The sequence below is a fragment of the Taudactylus pleione genome, unplaced genomic scaffold (assembly GCF_031769625.1).
Source record: "Taudactylus pleione unplaced genomic scaffold, aTauple2 ptg000696l, whole genome shotgun sequence".
NCBI classification, from domain to species: Eukaryota; Metazoa; Chordata; class Amphibia; order Anura; family Myobatrachidae; genus Taudactylus; species Taudactylus pleione.
In genome coordinates, this window is record NW_028285098.1 from 366,561 (window position 1) to 389,090 (window position 22,530).

The 22,530-nt window shown below is 46.7% G+C and overlaps 1 protein-coding gene across 1 annotated transcript; it reads right to left on the bottom strand.

The window, feature by feature from the left end:
• Positions 1-1,188: 1,188 nt before the first annotated feature.
• Positions 1,189-22,469, bottom strand: LOC148477718 (nuclear receptor ROR-gamma-like). Its single transcript, XM_088456283.1, has 8 exons — positions 22,442-22,469; positions 18,983-19,432; positions 18,649-18,770; positions 13,571-13,703; positions 9,885-9,992; positions 8,936-9,046; positions 3,782-3,891; positions 1,189-1,787 (listed from the first exon to the last, which is right to left on the bottom strand). Exons 1-8 carry the CDS (start codon positions 22,452-22,454, stop codon positions 1,641-1,643), a joined length of 1,194 nt encoding a protein of 397 aa, XP_088312409.1. The 5' UTR covers positions 22,455-22,469; the 3' UTR covers positions 1,189-1,640.
• Between the last annotated feature and the right edge of the window lie 61 nt (positions 22,470-22,530).

A 22,530-nucleotide genomic window follows, 5' to 3' on the forward strand; every position in this document is an offset into this window, starting at 1 on the left:
CACTGATCAATACGTGTAAACAATAGACCATATCCACGGGCATTATAATCCACGCACATCCTGGTGTTCTATTCATTTCACTCTAATCATCTAACAATAATGGCTTTGAGCGATTAGTGACTGTGTATTTGCCATTTTATTATTGCTGGACACGAAGGAGATGAACAACTAAACACTAAAGGCGGGTATCCACTACTAGATATACAAACGAGAGCACGACTACGACATTGCAGTCGTGCTCTCGTTTCTATATCTAGTGATGTGCCTACACTGAACGTTCACTAGTTTAGTCCAGGCATATCCATCATCCCCGCCCATGCTGAACCTGACGAGATCGTCAGGTTGACCAGCATGTACGGGCGATGATAGATGTCGGAAGCGACCAGCGTGCACGCGCATCGCCGATTGCTTCCGACCAAAGCATGCCCGACACATGCGCAATTTGCTAAAATCGCCTAGTGGATACCCCCCTTAAATTATACAATCTTTACAAGCTTGCAGTCATCGAGTGGATACTTCTAGGATTATATCTCTCTTAAAGTGACCTTGTTTCTATATTTTAGTAATTGATTTTATTATTCAATTGTGTATACTAATATGAGATATTTATCTGTTCCTGATGTGATGATACATTTTGAATATATTATGCTGTTGGTATGTTGTACTTTAATATTATTTTATTGAAATAAATAAGTGATGCTGAGGAAGCCTTTTATAGCCTATTGCTATACAATCAAACATAAGTATACCTTTATTATTGGTTGTCGATCCTCAGCGCAGTCCATTTGTGGGTTTTCTGGTATAGATATTTTGTAGACCAGATGAGCTGCTGGTGGATGGACTAGCAGCAGTGGGTAAGATGCAGTATTTTATTTATATTTACTTAGAGCGCCAGGACTTTTGGACACACAGCCTTCTTCTGACTGATTGAGCCCAAGCCTCTCATTTTTACCACCACACTCACAGCCTTGTTGATGACTGTTGTTAAGCATTTTATTAAAGAATTTTATAAATGCAGATAAACTATACAAAGTTTTTTTTTTCCCCCAGCTTTTCTGCCTTGTGGTCATACTAAACATTGAGAGGAACATAGAACAACACCGTGTAGGTGAGGAAAGAATTCAGCTCAAGGGTAATGTACATGAAATGAATTTTATTATAATAATACTGGAAGACATTATAGGACATGTATAGCTTATTGTCAGGCAGCCAAATCCAACCGTATGCAATGGCAGATGTGGGAATAGCCTGTAGGAGGGGAGGGGTTGATAGATCAATGGCTTTATCGTTGTGCTACTTTTCCGTCCACTCTGGTCAGCTGGTTAATACTATGGCGACCAGGCTCCGATCCAGCCCTTTATTACAGTCCAGCATCCAATTCCAAACTCGACCTCATTTTTGAGCCCAATAATTAATGGCAACATCTGACAGTGTAAATACATGTTCAGTCACTGCTAGATGGGTATTGGGATGGGATGAGGAGTTTAAGAGCACATTGTATTTTATATAAGTATTTTCTATGATGTTCAATGACAATTATTATTGAGGACACAATGTTGTTCGGGGACAAGTCTGAGGCTCCTGTGACTGGAGGGACGGATCTGCTAGACGTGAGCTGGGTGACGCCGCCAATAGTCCCATCATGAGTTCTCAGGCTCCAAGATAAATAGCTCCTTGTACAGTGGGGGGAACCTCTCCCACGCAACGCCCAGGTACATCTGCCTGAAGATGTTCAGTTTCTCCACGTGTAGCTGGCATATGGCGGAGAGCCTGTCCTTCTGTGGAAGCTGGAAACATGGGGGAAATAATGAACAAGCTTTTAGGTCTGATCATCCTGTCACGCTGTAATGTTTGCGCAGCATGCCGCCATTTCTCCTACTGACCAACACCTACGGGTGTGAGAACTGTGCTCAGAGAGACCCCGAATATTGGCTGGCCTAGTGGTAAGAGCAGTCTTTCTGCTGCCACTCAGTATCGCCATCACTCAGGTTGTCTGCATGTAGGAAGAGAGCGTATGTAAGTCGTGTGGTACCTGGGTAGAATAACCTGGGTAGGATAGGGAGGTAGATAAGGTTTGGGGGCAAAGTCTTGTTGTGTGATGGACAGCATTGCAGAGTGGCTGGGTGTAACCTGGGATGGGGGCAGGTGAGGGGTGTGGTACCTGGGTAGAATAGCCTGGGTAGGTTAGGGAGGTTGATAAGGTTCAGGGGCTGGGCAAAGTCTTGTGGTGTGATGGAGGGCATTGCAGTGTGTCTGGATGTAACCTGGGATGGGGGCAGGTGAGGGGCGTGGTACCTGGGTAGAATAGCCTGGGTTGGTTAGGGAGGTTGATAAGGTTCAGGGGCTGGGCAAAGTCTTGTTGTGTGATGGAGGGCATTGCAGAGTGTCTGGATGTAACCTAGGATGGGGGCAGGTGAGGCGTGTGGTACCTGGGTAGAATAGCCTGGGTAGGTTAGAGTGGTAGATAAGGTTCGGGGCTGAGCAAAGTCTTGTGGTGTGATGGAGGGCATTGTAGAGTGGCTGGGTGTAACCTGGGATGGGGACAGGTGAGGGGTGTGGTACCTGGGTAGGTTAGGAAGGTGGATAAGGTTCGGGGACTGAGCAAAGTCTTGTGGTGTCATGGAGCGCATAGCAGAGTGGCTGGGTTGGGGGATGGGGACAGGTGAGGGGTGTGGTACCTGGGTAGAACAACCTGGGTTGGTTATGGATGTGGATAAGGTTTGGGGGCTGGGCAAAGTCTTGTGGTGTGATGGAGGGTATTGCAGAGTGACTGGGTGTAACATGGGATGGGGGCAGGTGAGGCGTGTGGTACCTGAGTAGAATAGCCTGGGTTGGTTAGGGTGGTAGATTAGGTTTGGGGACTGGGCAAAGTCTTGTTGTGTGAAGTGGGGCATTGCAGAGTGACTGGATATAACCTGGGATGGGGGCAGGTGAAGGGTGTGGTACCTGGGTAGAATAGCCTGGGTAGGTTAGGGAGGTGGATAAGGTTTAGGGGCTGGGCAGTCTTGTTGTGTGAGGGAGGGCATTGCAGAGTGACTGGGTGTAACCTGGGATGGGGGCAGGTGAGGGTGTGGGTGAGAGGTGCAGATCTTGTACAGCTTGGAGGGATTTGGGAGATATTTTTAGGTAAATGTTGACTTTGTTAGAACTTGAAGTTTATATTTAATAGTAGAGGAACATTTTGGGGAATATTTTATGGATATCGAGTGTTTTTTGGGGGTACCTGCAAGTATCATGGATGACCTGATTGTATCCATGGAGGTCCACAGCAGATATTGGAGATGTCTGGTGCAATCACCCGTTTTTGATTGTCATAGCAGCCCCATAGGTTTCTATGGGGGCTGATTAAATGCCAACTTTACCAAGCTTGTCCCGGGAGCTAATTTTCTGTTTAGATTGTGTTACTTGTTGTTGCCTATGGGCTACAGATCTCATTCGTGACCGGGAGAGGGATCTGCAGAATGAGAGATCTAATGTATATGGAGGCATTTGGTATGATCTGTGTAGAGATGATGATGATGAAATTCAGATGAGTTTATTTGTTTTAGCAAAAGAAGTGGTATATTGTGTATACTGTATCTGTAGGTAGAGAAGAGGACGGAGCATTGGTACACTACAACTGATAGAGGGGGTGGAGTAATGGCCTTTACATTTAGCAGTGATCATATCATTCCTGTGACTAACAATATGGCTGTTATACAAGATATAATCGTGATTTGGTTATGGCAAATGTTGATATGGATTGTACTGACTGTAAGACTAGCACTAGTGGTTCCCTGACCTTGGTATAAATGCCCTCCCGATGGGTAGTCCGCAGTAGGTGTCTGAAGGCCAAATGTAACTTCCTGTGAAGAGTCTCCACTTTCTGCTTCTCCTGTAACCAGGGGCGACCTGAGGAAAGTTATGAAGAGTTGTGAGGAGTTTACAGCAAGTTCAGATGATATGCTGGAGCGAGCATGTTATTACTGTCTCCCTTATTGCCCAGACCTGAAGAGTTTGTTGCTGCTTAGATAATAAAGAATTATCATGATATCATATTAGAAATTGGTATGTAAAGGATTCCTGGCTAATTTATGGAAAGTGTAACTGGCATTGCACAATGAGGCCTCATAGAAGCACATTATATGTGTTATGATTTACTGCCGGACATGAGCCCAGCGGTTGTAATCCCGACACCAGCATGCCGAAGATTGTGGATACCGACAGAGGTAAGTAAGCTATCTAACCCTCCCCTCTCTCCCCCCTAACCCTCTCTTAGGGGTACCTAACCCTAACCTCCCCCCAGGGGTGCCTAAACCTAAACCTCCCCTCCCCGCACCCTAAACCAAACCCTCCCGAGAGGGGGGTGCCTAACCCTAACCCCCCTTCCCCTAGCCTGACCCCAACCCTCCAGGGGGGGTGCCTAACCCTAAGTCCCCCCGGGAGCCCCTAAACCTAACCCTCATTATACAATGCTGAACACAATAACCCTGCCCCTCAGTCATTATACAATGCTGAACACAATAACCCAGCTCCTCAGTCATTATACAATGCTGAACACAATAACCCTGCCCCTCAGTCATTATACAATGCTGAACACAATAACCCTGCCCCTCAGTCATTATACAATGCTGAACACAATAACCCTGCTCCTCAGTCATTATACAATGCTGAACACAATAACCCTGCCCCTCAGTCATTATACAGTGCTGAACACAATAACCCTGCCCCTCAGTCATTTTACAATGCTGATCACAATAACCCAGCTCCTCAGTCATTATACAATGCTGAACACAATAACCCTGCCCCTCAGTCATTATACAATGCTGAACACAATAACCCTGCCCCTCAGTCATTATACAGTGCTGAACACAATAACCCTGCCCCTCAGTCATTTTACAATGCTGAACACAATAACCCAGCTCCTCAGTCATTATACAATGCTGAACACAATAACCCTGCCCCTCAGTCATTATACAATGCTGAACACAATAACCCTGCCCCTCAGTCATTATACAATGCTGAACACAATAACCCTGCTCCTCAGTCATTATACAATACTGAACACAATAACCCTGCCCCTCAGTCATTATACAATGCTGAACACAATAACCCTGCTTCTCAGTCATTATACAATGCTGAACACAATAACCCTGCTCCTCAGTCATTATACAATGCTGAACACAATAACCCTGCCCCTCAGTCATTATACAATGCTGAACACAATAACCCTGCTCCTCAGTCATTATACAATGCTGAACACAATATCCCTGCTCCTCAGTCATTATACAATGCTGAATACAATAACCCTGCTCCTCAGTCATTATACAATGCTGAACACAATAGCCATGCCCCTCAGTCATTATACAATGCTGAACACAATAACCCTGCTACTCCGTCATTATACAATGCTGAACACAATAACCCTGCCCCTCAGTCATTATACAGTGCTGAACACAATAACCCTGCCCCTCAGTCATTTTACAATGCTGAACACAATAACCCAGCTCCTCAGTCATTATACAATGCTGAACACAATAACCCTGCCCCTCAGTCATTATACAATGCTGAACACAATAACCCTGCCCCTCAGTCATTATACAATGCTGAACACAATAACCCTGCTCCTCAGTCATTATACAATACTGAACACAATAACCCTGCCCCTCAGTCATTATACAATGCTGAACACAATAACCCTGCTTCTCAGTCATTATACAATGCTGAACACAATAACCCTGCTCCTCAGTCATTATACAATGCTGAACACAATAACCCTGCCCCTCAGTCATTATACAATGCTGAACACAATAACCCTGCTCCTCAGTCATTATACAATACTGAACACAATAACCCTGCCCCTCAGTCATTATACAATGCTGAACACAATAACCCTGCTTCTCAGTCATTATACAATGCTGAACACAATAACCCTGCTCCTCAGTCATTATACAATGCTGAACACAATAACCCTGCCCCTCAGTCATTATACAATGCTGAACACAATAACCCTGCTCCTCAGTCATTATACAATGCTGAACACAATATCCCTGCTCCTCAGTCATTATACAATGCTGAATACAATAACCCTGCTCCTCAGTCATTATACAATGCTGAACACAATAGCCATGCCCCTCAGTCATTATACAATGCTGAACACAATAACCCTGCTACTCCGTCATTATACAATGCTGAACACAATAACCCTGCCCCTCAGTCATTATACAGTGCTGAACACAATAACCCTGCCCCTCAGTCATTTTACAATGCTGAACACAATAACCCAGCTCCTCAGTCATTATACAATGCTGAACACAATAACCCTGCCCCTCAGTCATTATACAATGCTGAACACAATAACCCTGCCCCTCAGTCATTATACAATGCTGAACACAATAACCCTGCTCCTCAGTCATTATACAATACTGAACACAATAACCCTGCCCCTCAGTCATTATACAATGCTGAACACAATAACCCTGCTTCTCAGTCATTATACAATGCTGAACACAATAACCCTGCTCCTCAGTCATTATACAATGCTGAACACAATAACCCTGCCCCTCAGTCATTATACAATGCTGAACACAATAACCCTGCTCCTCAGTCATTATACAATGCTGAACACAATATCCCTGCTCCTCAGTCATTATACAATGCTGAATACAATAACCCTGCTCCTCAGTCATTATACAATGCTGAACACAATAACCCTGCCCCTCAGTCATTATACAATGCTGAACACAATAACCCTGCTCCTCAGTCATTATACAATGCTGAACACAATATCCCTGCTCCTCAGTCATTATACAATGCTGAATACAATAACCCTGCTCCTCAGTCATTATACAATGCTGAACACAATAGCCATGCCCCTCAGTCATTATACAATGCTGAACACAATAACCCTGCTACTCCGTCATTATACAATGCTGAACACAATAACCATGCCCCTCAGTCATTATACAATGCTGAACACAATAACCCTGCCCCTCAGTCATTATACAATGCTGAACACAATAGCCATGCCCCTCAGTCATTATACAATGCTGAACACAATAACCCTGCTCCTCAGTCATTATACAATGCTGAACACAATAACCCAGCTCCTCAGTCATTATACAATGCTGAACACAATAGCCCTGCTCCTCAGTCATTATACAATGCTGAACACAATAACCCTGCTCCTCAGTCATTATACAATGCTGAACACAATAACCCTGCTCCTCAGTCATTATACAATGCTGAACACAATAACCCAGCTCCTCAGTCATTATACAATGCTGAACACAATAGCCCTGCTCCTCAGTCATTATACAATGCTGAACACAATAACCCTGCTCCTCAGTCATTATACAATGCTGAACACAATAACCCAGCTCCTCAGTCATTATAGAATGCTGAACACAATAACCGAGCTCCTCAGTCATTATAGAATGGTGAACACAGCCGATTTGAGGGATCCTGTACTAGAACTATGGAATGGCCTGGGGCAGTGGTTCCCAAGCTGTGTGCCGCGGCACCCAGGGGTGCCTCTGGACACTTGCAGGGGTGCCTCAGGTTGGTGGTCCAGCACCAAATCAAATTCTTTATGGTCAATGTAATGTAAATATGTGGACAAACAGAAGCGTAAAACCTGTCCACCACCATATAACTGAACCTAAGGATAACAAGTCAGCACAATTTACTTCACTTTACTACTTCACTACATTTTTTTTCTGAATTTCTCAATAACAAACTTTGGCTTAGGGGTGCCGGGAAAACAATTCTGATACTCTAGGGCGCCGTGATTCAAAAAAGTTTGGGAACCACTGGCCTGGAGAAAAGCTACCTTGGTGTCCAGCTCCTGGCTCATCAATAAGGGGACGCAGCAGGCCTGCATTATCCTCTCTCTGTCACCAGGTGGCAGCACCTGTAATAACTAAGTTTTACGCTGTGAGATGAGTTTTCAAATAAACCTAGTGGAATGGGCGTCTTAAACTCAAAGGGAATCATTAATAATGTGGCACAGTAAGGGGAACTTGTGGCTTGCTCGGCAATACCTTCTACAACCAAAATTACACTTATTGCATCTATTGTTCAGGGCCGGATTAAGGCATGTGGGGGCCCCGGGGAAACTAACTTGTGGGGGCCACTACCAATAAAATTAGCAAAGTGATAGGCTGTCGTTATTTCTAAACAGTATAATGTGTAAGCGCAGATGGGTAAATCAAATTGACTGAGGTACTAAATAAGCCACTGGTGCTCAAACATGGATTTCCTTAAAACCTGGGCTGTTAAGATGCCTTGAGGACCGAGCGAAACATTTAGGACCTGAGCTGGAATTGGAGCTAAAAAAAAAATCAAATAACTTTGCACATGGACAAACTATGATGAAATTCCATCTGGGGCAGCTTAACAGAGTAGGGGGCCCCTGTGCAGTCTCCATGCGAGCCCCCTCCTCTCTCGCCGTGCAGCAAACACGGACACTGTGCCAGAGTCTACTGCACGTACGTTGGGCTCCGGAAACATGGCGCAGGTGACTGACTTCTCTTTTGCATGGCCATTGCGGGACTCCAGAGAGGTGAGGGTAATACATGGGTGCAGGATGTGCAGGGTGGGGCCCGTGTGCATACCATGCACCTATTATAGAGACCCCACTGGGTGCACTGCAAATACATTTGTTTTCTACTGCATGCAGGGTAAATACTGGCTGCTATATTGCATGTAGCCCACAGATGCTGGCAAGCTTTATGTCATATACTCTGTATAAACTCCCACTTGCCTACATTTTATTTCTGCCCTGGGCACCAACAATTGTGTCCAGAATATATATAAGTATATGAAGCATAAAAGGATGAAATATCAGAGCATATCCTAATGTGTCACCATCCATATGGTAATCATCACATTGAGCTAATGCAGTCAATGCTGTCAGTTACTGTACTCTCTTGTGCTCTAATAAATGTCCTCTTACTGGGATCGAGCAGGGTCAGGGCACTGAAGATGGCCATTTCATGTTCCGAGAGGCTGAGGGCACACAGGGACTGGCACAGGTCAAACATGGAACTGATGAGGTCACTGCACCCTGTAAGAACAATGGAAACGCGTTAGTGTGCTCTCTCTCTCTCTGTATATATTATCCTTTGCATATTGTATATTTAACGCTAAATCACTTTTGGGCTAATGCAGGGTTGGCTGAGTTTGCACCCCATATCGCAGTCTTGTTTTGTGCTCATTACACGTGTGTGTGTGTGTGTGTGTGTGTGTGTGTGTGTGTGTGTGTGTGTGTGTGTGTGTGTGTATATAAGCAAAGCAGCAGGGAGTTTGTTGCTGGTGTCTGGGAAGCACACGAGCCTACTTTACACCAGACACACGTCACATGCACTTGTGTCCAACTTGGGCCCATATTTTTAACCCTATATTCTATTTGCAGCACATACATTTGATATTTGGCATGAATACAACTGCAGCAATCTCAGAAATAACTCCCTGTTCTGTGTGATGCTGAAACACACACACAGGAGCAGAAGCGGTCTAATAGCGCCGGGGGCTGTTACCTGCTATTTACACCGGCACTTGGAGAGCCGCAGATAATGCAGCGTTTGTGCGTTTTTATCCCTTTCTGCGAGAGATCACAAGTGCATGAGCACGTCCTTAGTGTATGCGTCCTGAGTTAGAATGCCCCCTTTCCACCTATCCAGATACATGCAGGTGTAAGTGGCAGTCACCCCATGGCACATATACGTGCGCCCACTGCATGGGCACATGTGTGTGCCCAGTGTTCTGGGCAAGTGCAGGGCGAATTCATGTATTTTACATAAACTGGCGTAGTACCCACCGCATCGCCCCCTTTACCTAAAGCTACATCAAGGAAAATGTTTTGCTTGAACACCTAGAAAACATGCACAGCCGCCGTGTCTTACCCAGGGAATGGAAGAGCTCCAGTTGGGCATATTTGCCTTCAAAAAAGATGGTGCTGTTGTAACAGTTATAGGCTCTGCTCATCCTGATCAGCAGCAGCTCCATTGCACCTGCAGGTTACACATGAGATGATAATGCCAGGAAATAACTGTGATAATGATAACGGCAGCACAACACACCTGTGAGATAGCTCTGTACATAACAATAAGGCGTCTGTAATGATGGGGCAGCTCTGTACATATAAAGATATATGTCAGAAGTATACATCTCCGGTTATTTGAAGATGTATACCTGTGAGGATTATATAGCTCTGCACATATGAAGGAGTGTGAGGATTATATAGCTCTGCACATATGAAGAAGAGGAGTGTGAGGATTATATAGCTCTGCACATATGAAGAAGAGGAGTGTGAGGATTATATAGCTCTGCACATATTAAGGAGTGTGAGGATTATATAGCTCTGCACATATGAAGGAGTGTGAGTATTATATAGCTCTGCACATATTAAGGAGTGTGAGGATTATATAGCTCTGCACATATGAAGAAGAGGAGTGTGAGGATTATATAGCTCTGCACATATGAAGGAGTGTGAGGATTATATAGCTCTGCACATATGAAGAAGAGGAGTGTGAGGATTATATAGCTCTGCACATATGAAGGAGTGTGAGGATTATATAGCCCTGCACATATGAAGAAGAGGAGTGTGAGGATTATATAGCTCTGCACATATGAAGGAGTGTGAGGATTATATAGCTCTGCACATATGAAGGAGTGTGAGGATTATATAGCTCTGCACAGATGAAGAAGAGGAGTGTGAGGATTATATAGCTCTGCACATATGAAGGAGTGTGAGGATTATATAGCTCTGCACATATGAAGGAGTGTGAGGATTATATAGCTCTGCACAGATGAAGAAGAGGAGTGTGAGGATTATATAGCTCTGCACATATGAAGAAGAGGAGTGTGAGGATTATATAGCTCTGCACATATGAAGAAGAGGAGTGTGAGGATTATATAGCTCTGCACATATGAAGAAGAGGAGTGTGAGGATTATATAGCTCTGCACATATGAAGAAGAGGAGTGTGAGGATTATATAGCTCTGCACATATGAAGAAGAGGAGTGTGAGGATTATATAGCCCTGCACATATGAAGAAGAGGAGTGTGAGGATTATATAGCTCTGCACAGATGAAGAAGAGGAGTGTGAGGATTATATAGCTCTGCACATATGAAGAAGAGGAGTGTGAGGATTATATAGCCCTGCACATATGAAGAAGAGGAGTGTGAGGATTATATAGCTCTGCACATATGAAGAAGAGGAGTGTGAGGATTATATAGCCCTGCATGGATGAAGAAGAGGAGTGTGAGGATTATATAGCTCTGCACATATGAAGAATAGGAGTGTGAGGATTATATAGCTCTGCACATATGAAGAAGAGGAGTGTGAGGATTATATAGCCCTGCATGGATGAAGAAGAGGAGTGTGAGGATTATATAGCTCTGCACATATGAAGGAGTGTGAGGATTATATAGCTCTGCACATATGAAGGAGTGTGAGGATTATATAGCTCTGCACATATGAAGAATAGGAGTGTGAGGATTATATAGCCCTGCACAGATGAAGAAGAGGAGTGTGAGGATTATATAGCTCTGCACATATGAAGAAGAGGAGTGTGAGGATTAATATAGCTCTGCACAGATGAAGAAGAGGAGTGTGAGGATTATATAGCTCTGCACAGATGAAGAAGAGGAGTGTGAGGATTATATAGCTCTGCACATATGAAGAAGAGGAGTGTGAGGATTATATAGCTCTGCACATATGAAGAAGAGGAGTGTGAGGATTATATAGCTCTGCACATATGAAGAAGAGGAGTGTGAGGATTATATAGCCCTGCACATATGAAGAAGAGGAGTGTGAGGATTATATAGCTCTGCATGGATGAAGAAGCTTCACCTGCCTGGCACAGTGATAGTGGTGCCTCAGTTACCTGCCTGGCACAGTGATAGTGGTGCCTTTGTTACGTGCCTGGCACAGTGATAGCGGTGCCTTTGTTACATGCCTGGCACAGTGATAGCGGTGCCTCTGTTGCGTGCCTGGCACAGTGATAGCGGTGCCTCTGTTACCTGCCTGGCACAGTGATAGCGGTGCCTCTTTTACGTGCCTGGCACAGTGAGAGTGGTGCCTCTGTTACCTGCCTGGCACAGTGATAGCGGTGCTTCTGTTACGTGCCTGGCACAGTGATAGTGGTGCCTCTGTTACCTGCCTGGCACAGTGATAGCGGTGCCTCTGTTACCTGCCTGGCACAGTGATAGTGGTGCCTCTGTTACCTGCCTGGCACAGTGATAGCGGTGCTTCTGTTACGTGCCTGGCACAGTGATAGTGGTGCCTCTGTTACCTGCCTGGCACAGTGATAGTGGTGCCTCTGTTACCTGCCTGGCACAGTGATAGTGGTGCCTCTGTTACCTGCCTGGCACAGTGATAGTGGTGCCTCTGTTACCTGCCTGGCACAGTGATAGCGGTGCCTCTGTTACCTGCCTGGCACAGTGATAGCGGTGCCTCTGTTACGTGCCTGGCACAGTGATAGCGGTGCCTCTCTTACCTGCCTGGCACAGTGATAGCGGTGCCTCTGTTACCTGCCTGGCACAGTGATAGCAGTGCCTCTGTTACCTGCCTGGCACAGTGATTGCGGTACCTCTGTTACCTGCCTGGCACAGTGATAGCGGTGCCTCTGTTACCTGCCTGGCACAGTGATTGCGGTGCCTCTGTTACCTGCCTGGCACAGTGATAGAGGTGCCTCTTTTACCTGCCTGGCACAGTGATAGCGGTGCCTCTGTTACCTGCCTGGCACAGTGATAGCGGTGCCTCTGTTACCTGCCTGGCACAGTGATAGCGGTGCCTCTGTTACCTGCCTGGCACAGTGATAGCGGTGCCTCTGTTACCTGCATGGCACAGTGATAGCGGTGCCTCTGTTACCTGCATGGCACAGTGATTGCGGTGCCTCTGTTACCTGCCTGGCACAGTGATAGCAGTGCCTCTGTTACCTGCCTGGCACAGTGATAGCGGTGCCTCTGTTACCTGCCTGGCACAGTGATAGCGGTGCCTCTGTTACCTGCCTGGCACAGTGATAGCGGTGCCCCTGTTACCTGCCTGGCACAGTGATAGCGGTGCCTCTGTTACGTGCCTGGCACAGTGATAGTGGTGCCTCTGTTACCTGCCTGGCACAGTGATAGTGGTGCCTCTGTTACCTGCCTGGCACAGTGATAGTGGTGCCTCTGTTACCTGCCTGGCACAGTGATAGCGGTGCCCCTGTTACCTGCCTGGCACAGTGATAGCGGTGCCTCTGTTACCTGCCTGGCACAGTGATAGCGGTGCCTCTGTTACCTGCCTGGCACAGTGATAGCGGTGCCTCTGTTACCTGCCTGGCACAGTGATAGCGGTGCCTCTGTTACCTGCCTGGCACAGTGATAGCGGTGCCTCTGTTACCTGCCTGGCACAGTGATAGCGGTGCCTCTGTTACCTGCCTGGCACAGTGATAGCGGTGCCTCTGTTACCTGCCTGGCACAGTGATAGCGGTGCCTCTGTTACCTGCCTGGCACAGTGATAGCGGTGCCTCTGTTACCTGCCTGGCACAGTGATAGCGGTGCCTCTGTTACCTGCCTGGCACAGTGATAGTGGTGCCTCTGTTACCTGCTTTCAGAAGTACAATCTGGTCATTGGGATTCAGGTCCATAAAGCCACTGAGACGCTTCGCAAATTCCACAATATACTGGATGGCGTTGGTCACGTGACACACGCAGCGCTCCCACATCTGCTCCATGGGCTGCGGACAGACAGACAGACATTCTGGTCACTACCTGTCTGCTATCTGTAGCTATGTTACTGTCTCTGGCCTGATGCACATTAATTATAATCCTGGCAGGATGACTAATTACCTCTTCTGCTTAAATAATCTCTATCCTTAGGCAATATTATATAGGTAGCAGTATACAAATACTAATACAGTTCTTATGTACCGATGCAGGACTGCCTTCATGTCCAAATGGTGGCATCTGACCTCATTGGGATCCTGTCTGAATGATATTCTTATTATTGAGCCTGATTCAGATTTGGGTATAAAGGTGTGTACACAGTGCCGTAGCTAGACGGCAGTGCGCCCTGTGCAGCACTGCCCCCCCTCTCACTACCTCTCTCCCCCCTCCTCCCCCCCTGAGCGCTTACCCTTACTTCCGAGTGGAGGAGGGAGGGCGGGATCCTGCGCCGACATTCACTGTGCAGCTCGCACCACTGCCGGAGGTCTCTTCCTGCAGACCTCCGGTGCAGAGAAGTGTGTGGCCGTTGCTGCTGGAGGATTCCGCCCTGTGCGGAGGCACCGGCTGCACCACCCTCCCTACGGCCCTGTGCGTACACACTGGGTGATCAGGAAAGACAGTACGATTACGACATGGTAATCGTACCGTCATTCCTGATCACCTGTAGTGTCTGAACTGAATGACATGGTAATCGTACTGTCATTCCTGATCACCTGTAGTGTCTGCACTGAACGATTCAGGCACAGTCCATCATTCCTGAACATGCCAATCTGTCGTTATCGGCAGATTGTGCTGCATGTTCAGGCGATTGACAATGTCGGAAACGACCAGCGGGAGCCCGCATCACTGGTCGTTTCTGACATAAAAGTGCACGATTTGTGCACGATTACTGAGCGATTGCACAATTACGATGTCGTAATCGTGCAGTCGCTCAGTAATATCACCCAGTGTGTACGCACCTTAAGATAGAGCAAGTGACTTAACTATTCACCTGGACAAACAATGTTGCAATGCAAGGGGTGCACATAGTGTACATACATATTTTTGCACGCATGCTGCTTTTGCATGTAGCCCACAAATGCTGGACAGCTTTATTTTTACACTGCAATATAGATGTCAGTTTGGACACCTCCATCCCAAATCTAATCCTCTCTGCACCTGTTACATCTGGCCCATCTGCAGTGCTGCATGGTGTTACCCAGGTGCACAGTTACTGGCTCTTTCTTACTCTATTAAGAAATCTGAATTGGGCCCATTATCCTTTATTTATATGGCGCCACTAGGGTTCCACATCACCGTACACAGTACATAAACAAATGAGCACCACAAGAAAACAGTGACTCATAGTACAAAACATTGCAGGACAAGTACATGGTGTCACAGCGCGCCAGACACCGGCTGTTACTTACCGGGTCTGGCGCACTGGGGACCTGGCAGACAGCGGGCGTGCAGTCCCTGGCATCTGCTGCTGACTGCCTTTGATCCCGGCTCTCCCCTTCCTCCCCCTGCTGCGGATACGAAACACAGGCGGCTGCGGCTCCCATAGGGATGCGCGTGCCGTCCTGTGTAAAATTTAAAGGGACAACCTATATAAGGGGTTCCTGAGCACAATCCATGGCCAGAGTATAGTCTCATACCTTGCTCCTGCGTCCTTGATCATTGATCCGTGTCTGCTATCTATTCCTGACCTCGGCTATTCTCCTTCACCTGATTTTGCTTAATCCTTGGCACTGTGCAGCTTGGCTGGTTCTGACCAGGATTGTCGACTTTCCTTGTAGGTCTTCATCCCAGCGTGCTATTACCACACACCAGTGTATACCAGCACCTGTACGAGGTAACACAGACAGAGGGCTGTACACACCTCCTTGCGGGGATCCCTAGTGAAAACTATCAGCATGTTAGACTCCGTGCCTCTTTTCTGAGTCTCTGCCAATCCCTAGTACGGGCAAGCACCCCTGTAATCCTGAGAATCGTGACCGAATTCTCTGGCCCGAAAGAAACATGGATACTGCTGGTAATCCGTCAGTGAAATAATTGCTGGAGTACCTTCTCCCCAGAGATGAGAAGCAGGAACTAGACCAGTACCAGATTATTCAGTGCTTACAGACACTCATGCAGCGGGTTGATATTGCACAGGCACCGTCAGTACAAGCTGCACCGCCTCCTGCTGTGTCGATGCAAGCTGCAGGAGCTTCAGCCCCATTGAGGATTCCAACTCCCTCAACGTTTACAGGGACCCTAAGAGTTGTCGGGGATTTCTAAAGCAATGTTTGATCCAGTTTGAAATCCAAGATGCAAATTTCCCCACAGACAGGACAAAAGTCCCTGTTATGTGGCCAGGCTTTGGCGTGGGCTTCTCCACTGTGGAAGAGGAACAATTGTTGGTTAACAATTGCGCCAGTTTCTTGGAAGCCTTCAAGAAGGTGTTTGACGAGCCCAGACGTGTGACTTCGGCGGAATCTTTCATCTGCAGGAAGGCACCCAATCCGTGGGTCAGTATGCCATGCAGTTCAGAACTCTTGCCTTGGAGCTTGGGTGGAACAACGAATCCTTGGTTGCCGCTTTCATGCAAGGGTTTTTGGAACAAATTAAAGATGAATTAGCATCCAGAGATCTGCCATTGTCTTTCTATGACCTCCCCTCTCCTGGTTATTTTTGCGAAGTGTAGCTTATAGGCTACAGCAGCACAGTGCCATCTTCAGGTGGTGTAAACTGCGTAGACCAAACTCTTGGTAAATCTGACCGCATCGGATCACCCATATAAATGTGTAGGGGTTTCAGCTGCTGTCAGAAATGGAAGGACTGGAGCAGATGTTGGAGTACATCCGGGGGATACTTAATATTTGTGAGTATCCCCTAAAAACGTGTGTATTACGCACCACTGTGTCTGTTGGGCTGAGGAGGAAGATGTGAAGCGGGGACTAACCGCGGATGGAGTGTAAGCAATGTTAACACTGCAATTGGCCAGTAACGCGGGGGACCAGGGTCTATAGGAACTTTGGTTTACCCACACAAGGGAGAGGTAGACGTCTTAGCAGGATTTGCGTTGCATGGCAGGGCCTCAAGCCATAATATTGTGTTAAATTGAGGTTAATAAGTCAAGCCCCTGCCCTGAAAGTGCCCCATATTGTTGAAGAATAGAGGTAGTGCTGTCTGGATGCAGCGTAGCAGTGATTAGTCCTGGAGAGGAGAATCCGCCTCCATACTAATGAGTAGGAGAGAAAAGCAGCCCCTGTGTGGCATGCCTGAAATGAGTGTGCGGTATAGAGAGAGAGAGCTGCTCATTGTGACGTATGCAGCAGACCAGTGGAGGAATACTGTGGAATTACAATGAGAGACCTTTTGTTAGGCAAGAAGGGGATGTTGTGAGGATGAGTGACTCACACATAAAGGGCCTCATTCAGAGGCGGTCGGAGGATGCAAGCGGTCGCTCAGAAACTGGGCGGCCACTTGCATCCTGACCGCCCGCCTCTGTTGCGGTCGTTAGGCTGTGGGTTAACACCCACAGCTCTAACGACCGCTCGGGTGATGGTCGCGATGGTCAGAGACCATCGCGACCATCGGGGCTTACGATGAGACCCTAGGGTAGGGTCTCACTTGTCGTAAGCCCCGGAGAGCTTCTGGCACTAGTGATGTCAGTGGGGCCTCCCCCAAACGGCAGGCGTTCCCATGGGAACGCCTCCATTTGGGCTGCCACCCCCCCGGCCCACCTTCCAAACGGGGCGAGCTGTCAATCAACATCGACAGCTCGTCCCCTTTGGAAAGAGACCCGCTACGACCGGCGCTGTCGGTCGTAGCGGGTCTCACGCATGCGCACGAGGGAGCCGGCATGCGCACTGGCAAAACATCGAGGCGGCCGTGCGGTCGTAGACCTTACGGCCGCCTCTGAATAAGGTTCAAAGCCTCAAAAGAGGAGAGGGGTCTATTAGTGAGGAGGTGTTTTACCGTAGAATTAAAATGTTTAAGTTGTAAAAATGTAAAAAAGGTCCTAGAAAAGGAAAAGATGACTCCTCCCGAATCTGGGAGAACTGGGGAAAACTCGAGTCCCTAGTCATATCGTTTAAATAAAGAATGTTTCTCTTTTTCCATGGATGAGGTCTTGTTCTTACCTGGAGGGAAATCAGGGTTGTCAAATATGGAAACAACAGGAGAAGGGTTATGTTACATACACACGGTCAGATCTGTCAGACGAACGATGAACTACGAACTATAAACAACGAATGATTTGAATGATTTTACCAACGATTTCGTGAACTACGACCTGCGAACGATTTTTGACAGTGTTAAAATGAATGAAAATCGACCAAATCTGACTGCAAACACATCAGATGTCAGATATCGTTATCTGACCATTGGGAACACGCATCGCTCATCGTTGCAGGGACACATCAGATTTTCTTTCACATGAAATAGTTTTAAAATCGTTATTGTACAAATTTGAAGGAAAATCTGACCGGGTGTATGCACCATTAGGCTAAATTTCCAATTAGCGTAGTCCCAAATAGATAATGAGCGGGAGACTATTGGGTGAGAGACAACATTCTTAGGTCGATGAGACCTCGGAAGCCAGAGGAGACTGTGGGGAGACCCAGCTCGTCAGCCTCACTATAAGTACAATAATTCCTTCATATCAGCAAGTCCTAAAAATGAATGAAGATTCTTCCACCTACTAGAATCTAAGCCTCGGCCATCTGGATGAATTTTCCCAAAGCTCCCAATATTTAGCAACCTTGGTCGGACTGTCCACTGTACTCTCTAGGCAAACCTCCTTGTCTTGCATACTAAAGATTCATTACAGGGAAGTTGATTTTGTGCCGGCTTAAGGATGTTTTCCTGTTTTAAAGTTGCTTTTATTGTTTTGTAATTGTTCTTGTACACTTTATAAGCCTTCAATAAAATCCTTTAAAATTTAAATAAAAACGAAAACATAAAATATTTTTTTTTTTAGCCGGTTACCTTTTGGTGGAAATTTTCCACCTCTTCTGTTGAAAATGTTTCCCATCGCAGTACCTGCAGGTCCTCTTGACGAAACTGACACGTCTCCTGGTGCGCATAGACCACGTTCTGCGTCAGAAGCTCTGAGGATAAGCAACAAAGGGAAGAAAAAGGAAAGAGCGAAGACTTAAAAAAAACCATATGCCATGCCATGTCACTGAGGATGAGCCTTGCTGCTTGAAAGTCAGCAATGCATGGTGAAAGTCAGCAATGCATGGTGAAAGTCAGCAATGCATATTGGATAGGGGTACACCACTGGAAACACCAGTCTCTCATTGTTATCAAACCTACTCACCGAGCTCTCTCGCTGATATCATACAGTCTGGCGGAAGACAGCTGGCAAAGTTTAGGCTGCAGTAGGGTTCTAAACTCTGGAGCACGTTTGGTCTTGCGTGTTCCACATGCAGCTGCTGAACCCTGAGATAGCTCTTCCTAAGCGTGGCTTCTGCCTGGGTCTTTTCCGGTGTGTGAGGGTGCAGAACAACTGGGTTCCTCTGTAATTGCATTCTCGGTGTTGAGGAAGGACACGTGGAGCAGACGGACTCCCACCTACTGTGGCCAGTCCAGGTGGAACGTTGCATGGTGGGAGGCAGCTCTGGAGATGTAGAGGACGGTTGTTCAACCGGGGGTTCGGGGTTCCTCTGGCCAGCAGAGACCTCTGTCCGTTGCTCCCTCAGTCGAAGTTTCTGCACTTCCGCTTGCAAGATATCCCTTTGCTTCTTAGACATACGCCCGAACTTTACAGCTGCAAGGAAAATAGATGGGGGGGGAAATGTGAAGGGCAAAATTTGGTTGTTAGTAACTGAGGCTCTGTTGACAAGAAGAAAAAAAAATACACATTGGATTACACTGGGAAGTAGCCACATACCCAGGTGAAGATTATTATTATTTATTATATATTTATTATTATTATTTATAAAGCGCCACAAAGTGTATGCAGCCCTGTAGTGGGTACACATAGAAAACATTTCACAGTTGCAGGGAATCAGAGCGTAAGAACAATACACAACGACATAACATAGCATAAGTACATTGAATAAACACCAAATATTATTATCATACCACAGACTTCAAAGATGTTCAAAAATGTACTGGATTTACTTTATGAACTATATCGCTCTTTTCTATACTCTGTAAATGTTCACTTTTGTTGTGATGAGTTGAAATGAATGGACTTTTTGTCTTGTTTTTCTTTTTACTCCAATGGACTGTAATAAGAGGACCCTTCATCGCTGTAAGTACTGATCATTCCACGTATATTTGGTGAGCTTGGCCTTGCTGTGAATTGGGGTTTTTCGCTATTGTACTTTGTCTCTGGTGACGGCCTGCAGTGTAATCGTTCTCCTGTGCCCACCACACATTTACATCTGCGAGCTATGGGGCACATCCTGTGGTCATTTAAGGCTCTATTTGCGTGGTCATGCGGTTAGTCTATGGGCAGTTTAGTGACCCACTTACTGTGAGGGTCCAGCCACAAGACCGTACAAATGGGCCCTTCATTATGTTCCATAAGCCAGCCGGATGTGCATGTGTCCTCATTTAGCTAGGTTTCTGAGGTAAGAGAAAGTGTATATGCTGGTCAGGCACAACTTCACTAAAGGTTACAAACAAAAAGAAAATGTCAGTGATGACGTGTGTGCGTTTGACGTAATAGAGGGGTCTGGGTTGCGATTTGTATATTAATAAACGAGGGGAGGATATCTGAATATTCCCATTAGTCCACACAGACCTCAGACTGAATGGTGCAATGCCTAGCGGCTTTTGTTTATAGACTGTCTGTACATGTGCAGCCTGGAGACCAAGACTAACGCATTTCACCAAGGGGAGTGCATTGCTATGACTGGGCTGCCATTTTATAGTAGCCCCAGCCAATCACGTTCTATACAGTATATCAACCTTATACAATGTGCACATCACCTCAATAGTTATACAGAAAATCCTGAGCTTGCTAAGTAGATAATCAAGGCACAATAACAATAAAGTAAACTTGTATTATTAATCAATATAAAAAGTATATAATAAAATGCCTGGTAATAGGTGTCTCTCTCTTTCATTATATGTGTTGATGTTGCATTTTACTGTGATTAAGGGTAATGTGCGACCTTTTTGCAGGTTATAGGGCTGCTCACTGAGGCCCCTACAGTGTATCAGACACAGGCACACAGGGCCTCATTCAGAGGCGGTCGTAGGATGCAAGTGGTCGTTCTGAAACAGGACGGCCGCTTGCATCCTGAACGGCCGCCTCCATGTCGGTCGTTAGGCTGTGGGTTAACACCCACAGCTCTAATGACCTCTAAGGGTGATGGTCGCGATGGTCAAGACCATCGCGACCATCGGGGCTTACGACGAGACCCTAAGGAAGCTCCCCACTGACATCACTGATGATGTCAGTGGGGCTGTCTCCAAACGGCAAGTGTTTTGACAGGAACGCCTCCTTTTGGCCGGACACGCCCCCGGCCCGCCCAGCAAACGGAGCGAGCTGTCACTCAACATCGACAGCTCGCCCCGTCTGCTACGAGACCCCTTATGATGGATCACCCGCCGTTAGCCGGGTCTCGCGCATGCGCACGGTGGAGCCGGCTCCGTCATGCGCACTGGAGCAACATCGACCCGGTTGAGAGCTCGTAGAGCTAACGACCGGGTCTGAATAAGCTCCACAGTCCGTCTGGTCTGATTACAGAAGATAATACATTGCAGTGGCATAGCCGCAGAAACAATGGGCCTGTTTCAGACTTGGGAATAGAGGGCTTCATTCAGAGCCGCTCGTAAGCGGCCGCTCGTTCGTTCCGAGCGATGTTCGCACATCTGCGCATGCGTACGGATTGTAATACGCATGCGCGAACCAGTCAGTGCGTCCGAAAATCATGTGCTCGCTAAATAGCAAATGCCTGCTAATATGAGTGACAGAAGGAGGCGTATGTGGGTGGTAACGGGAAGGTGCTTGAAAACGGGGACTGGAGATCAGAACGCAGGCGTGCTAAAAGGTCAAAATGGGAGTTTTATGGGTGTGCATAATTAATAAAGCAGCGTCATCGACCACGTCACTTGGTTGTTTTATAGTCAGAACTGCTCGCAAGATTGCGGTAGGAAAAACCAACCACAAGAATAGCGAGCAGTTCATACGCCGTTCAATGTACTTGATTAATCTAATAAATAGCGGACATGACGTATGATGCGAGCGGCCAGGGGGCATTTTTTTCCAAAATTACGACCGCAAGTTTTGTTCGCTCGTTCAGACATAGAGGCGTCAACAGACTGCAAAGAGCGAACGGTTCATTTGAATAGCCACCCCCTTTTTCAGAACGAGCGAGCGCAAATAGCGTCCGGCTCTGAATGAGGTCCAGAGAGATCTCTCTCTCTCAACTGATCATCTGGGTGACACCGTGATGCACTGCAGGTGGGGCAGATATAAAATGTGCAGAGAGAGTTAGATTTGGGAGGAGTGTTTCCAATCTGACATCTAAATTGTAGAGTAATAATAAAGCTGTACAGTATTTGTGGGCTACATGCAAAAGCAGTCAGTAGTTACCCCACATGTAAAAAAAAATTATGTATTTACACCCCGTACATTGCAATATGGTTTGTTCAGGTTCACAGTTGTCCAATATATCTAATCCTGTTATGAAAAGGGAGCTTTGGTATACTGTATATATGTGTGGCTCTTATCTATTGTGACCCTATATAAAGAGAGATAAGTCTGTTCCCTGGTATATGTGTAATGGGAAGCGGACCCTCCTTCCTGCGCACTCCTTACCGTCGCGTGACATCCCCAGGGATAGGCACTTCTGCAGGCGGCAATGCTGGCAGCGGTTCCGGCTGGAACGGTCAATCTGACAACTCTGT